General features: G+C 42.8%; 1 protein-coding gene across 1 annotated transcript in view; it reads right to left on the bottom strand.

Annotated features, from left to right (window-relative positions):
- LOC104514327 (serine/threonine-protein kinase B-raf) overlaps nt 1-1,785 on the bottom strand; it is a 13,881-nt gene extending 12,096 nt beyond the window's left edge. The window contains exons 1-2 of the mRNA XM_010157971.1: nt 1,612-1,785; nt 44-90 (exon numbers count right to left, since the gene is read on the bottom strand). Of these exons, the coding sequence (XP_010156273.1) occupies nt 44-90; nt 1,612-1,757 (193 nt within the window). The 5' untranslated portion in view covers nt 1,758-1,785. The remainder of the gene's footprint in view (nt 1-43; nt 91-1,611) is intronic.
- Between the last annotated feature and the right edge of the window lie 1,603 nt (nt 1,786-3,388).

The raw sequence follows: 3,388 nt of genomic DNA, 5'->3' as shown, positions 1-3,388 counted from the left end.
GAATGTTCTCACATTCCACAACCACATCTCTGGGAAAGGATACTATTACTCTTGAGGTCTCTGTGGATGATTGACTTGGCATGCAAATAACTGGAAAGGAACATCATAGGTTAGGTGGGTTAGATTTCACTAATCAACAACCCAAAATTCACTGTATTACTGAAAAATTCTGTAGATATTCAAACTGCACATATTTATCAAAGTGGCAAAACTTCAGTTACCCGTGACAGTTCCTGCAACAGTCACAGAAAAAAAACCCCACCACCACAAACCCTCAAAACACCCCCAAACCCAAACAAAAAACCCCCCCGAAAATAAAATAAAGCTTAAATTTCCAGCTCAAACCTGATGCTACTGAAGAATGAAATAGCTGAATTTCACGAACTTCTGTTTTTCAGTTCTAACTCAACATTCAAAACAAAAATAAAAGAACTTCAGTACTCTTTGACATGCCATTCAGTGCTGAAAGTTCTGCCTCCCAGCCTTAATGGTGACTGTCAAGACACCTTGTGGGCTAGCCACAGCTTTAGGAAATGTGCAGGAGCTAACTGTGCTTCCAAGTCTCAGTGTGTACTCAAGTATGCTGACTGCCTTTTAGTATGGGACTGGAAAAAAGGTCCCCTGATTGCAGACTGGATAAATAGGTTGCAGGGAACACAGGAGAGTACTTGCCCCACAGCATCGTTAGAGTTGAAATTAGGCAACCAGTCCCCCACAGCTCTTGGTTTAGGCAATGAGATTGGCACAAACCTGCTGGAAAAGCCCCAGTTTGTGTCTCTGCTTTAAATCACACTCATAAACCAACTTCGGCACCCCCACTGCCTACAGAGGGAGCCTGGGGAGACGAGCAGGCTAGCTGAAGGCTGAGGCTGGCTGCTGCGAACGCTTCCCCACCTCTTGACGGAAAATGTAATAGAATGCTTAGCAGAAAAATGGCACAATTAACTTCAATCATCACAGCAGTTTTCCAGCTGGAGGGCGATTTCTCTGATCTTACATCAGTGTTCTGATTTTGACACGCAATATTGGGCTAGTTTAGTAAATTCTATCTCACTCAATTGCCCTCTATGGGAGTAAGGATTACTTGCAGTCTTCAGAACAAAATAGGTATGTTTTCTTCAAATGCCAAAATCTATTATTTAGAGAGCTACAATACTTGTAAGAAAAGGAGAAAAAAATCGATTCTTTTTGCTAACAGGGCCATCTGCCTTCTGTGTTATCTTACAGGATTCTGTCCTTTCGTTCACAGGGTGTTTCTTTTTAAACTGTTTTACTTCCTACAATAAGACTATCTGTGCTGTGAAGACCATGAAGCCCAGAACAGAAAACTTGGCTCACAAGACTGAAAGTTTAACTACGATTTTATCTTTATTTTACTATCCAAGATTGTATTTCCTTGATTTGTACTTCCCTGTGTTCCAAAAAAGGAACATGAAGTCTATTTTACTCTCAAAATAATAAAGGCCGAATGCTTTGACCATCAAGGCCGGACCCTTGGCTTGGCAGGGAGAGCAGACAGCTGGCCTTCTTTGCCAACGTCAGTCAGAGTGTGAAGGGGATAAGTAAACACTGCCTCAACACTCACTTGCAAACAAGGAACACGATACTTACTCCATGCCTTGTGCAGTCTGTCGTGCAATATCAATTAGTTTGATCATTTCAAATTTGGTCTCAATGATGTGTAGATGGTGATATAAGCTGGACCCCTCACACCATTGTGTAACAATAGCCAGCTGGGGTTTTGTTGAATAACCCATGAAAAGCAGGATATTCACATGTCGCGTTTTCCTGTTGTAAAAAACATAAACCAGGAGGAAGTCAGGTGGATCAGGAAATCAGGGAAAACCCAGGCAGATCTATGACAGTCTAAATACCTATTTCCAAACAAACGGTGTTGGGTCAATCTCAACATTCACTAAAAGAACAAGATGACCTGTTGGCAGATTCAGTTTCATGAATTATTCCAGCAGTTAGCCTTCCTTATCATAAGGACATGGAACAGCTATTCTGGGATAAGCACTGCTTCCTCTTGCTTTTGCAAGAAACCCAGCACAGGACTGCTTGGAAGATGCTGTTACCACTAGGTGCCCATGGACAGCAACAGTTTGCAGGCAGTTCTGCTTTTGTGTAATCCCAGTCCAGCTATGAGATGTTGCTGCCCATAACGAGGACATCCAAAACAAAATGCCAGTCTCAGAAAGGACAGAAAAGGTTGTCCTCCTTCCAGAAAGGACAACCCTTTTGTTCAGAAACCACCAACACACTTGCTTGACAAGGCTTCCGTTTTTCTTAGTGTTTTATTTGACAAGAAGTTTGTACTCTCTGCGGAGCCAGCATACAAGAAAGGATGGAAACAGGTATGAAAACTGTACCTCAGTACAGTTATGATATGAACTTGTTTCCAAACAGCACTGGGAGAGAGTGGAGTTCACCACAGAGATTTGGCCAGATTAAATCAAACCTCTTTCAAAGACAGAGGAACTCCGGAGAGAAAAACTTCACAATGGACAGAGAAAATTACCTCAGTAGATATCCCAGTAGATGCAAGGCCAGAAAGAATCTACTGATTTACTGTGAAATCTGAAAGATTCTCCTCACCCCTCACCCTGCAGGAAAAGTCAATCCTATTCATCAAATGGACATGAAGAACTAGGTATCTCCAAACACACCAATGACAGATTACCAAGATGAGTCACCTAAGAATTCTGGGGTATTTCCTAGCTTTCCCAGAGGCTGAGGAAAAAGAAAGGCAATCTTCTTCCACCACAGCTCGGTACTGAAGGCAGTCAGCTCACTGGTGATGAAACCTGACAGACCAAGCTTAGAACCTGTGGTAGCTTTTTTAATCTATGCTGCTGAAGAAGATGGCAGAGCTCTTTATCTTTTCTTATAATAACAAAAAAAACCCCCTAACATGGGAACCTAAAGTGTGAACCCATTTGTCCTCTCAGCAATGCAGACCAAGTTGTACACTTCATGACTCTGACTTTTCAGGTCCAAGGATCTGTCAAGTGACACTGAGAGTGACAGCTGAGTGCACAAAAAATAAAAGGTATAATGGAAGAGGCATAACTACAGGTAAACCTGTGTGCTGGTTTTAGTCAGAAGAAAGTTAACTCTCTTCACAGTGGCTGGTATGAAGCTGGGTTTCTGGATTTACCATGAGAAAAGTACTGATCAGGTGCTTTTTACACAGATTCGCACACAGAGTGGAATGGGTTGGAAGGGACCTCTAGAGATCATCTAGTCCAAACCCCTGCCAGAGCAGGATCCCCTAGAGTAGATCACACAGGAACAAGTCCAGGCGGCTTTGGAAAGTCTCCAGAGAAGCAGACTCCACCTCTCTGGGCAGCCTGTTCCAGTGCTCTGTCACCCTCACAGGGAAGAA

This window comes from Eurypyga helias, unplaced genomic scaffold, assembly GCF_000690775.1.
Source record: "Eurypyga helias isolate BGI_N326 unplaced genomic scaffold, ASM69077v1 scaffold17038, whole genome shotgun sequence".
NCBI classification, from domain to species: Eukaryota; Metazoa; Chordata; class Aves; order Eurypygiformes; family Eurypygidae; genus Eurypyga; species Eurypyga helias.
This window is presented reverse-complemented; position numbering and strand designations above follow the sequence as displayed.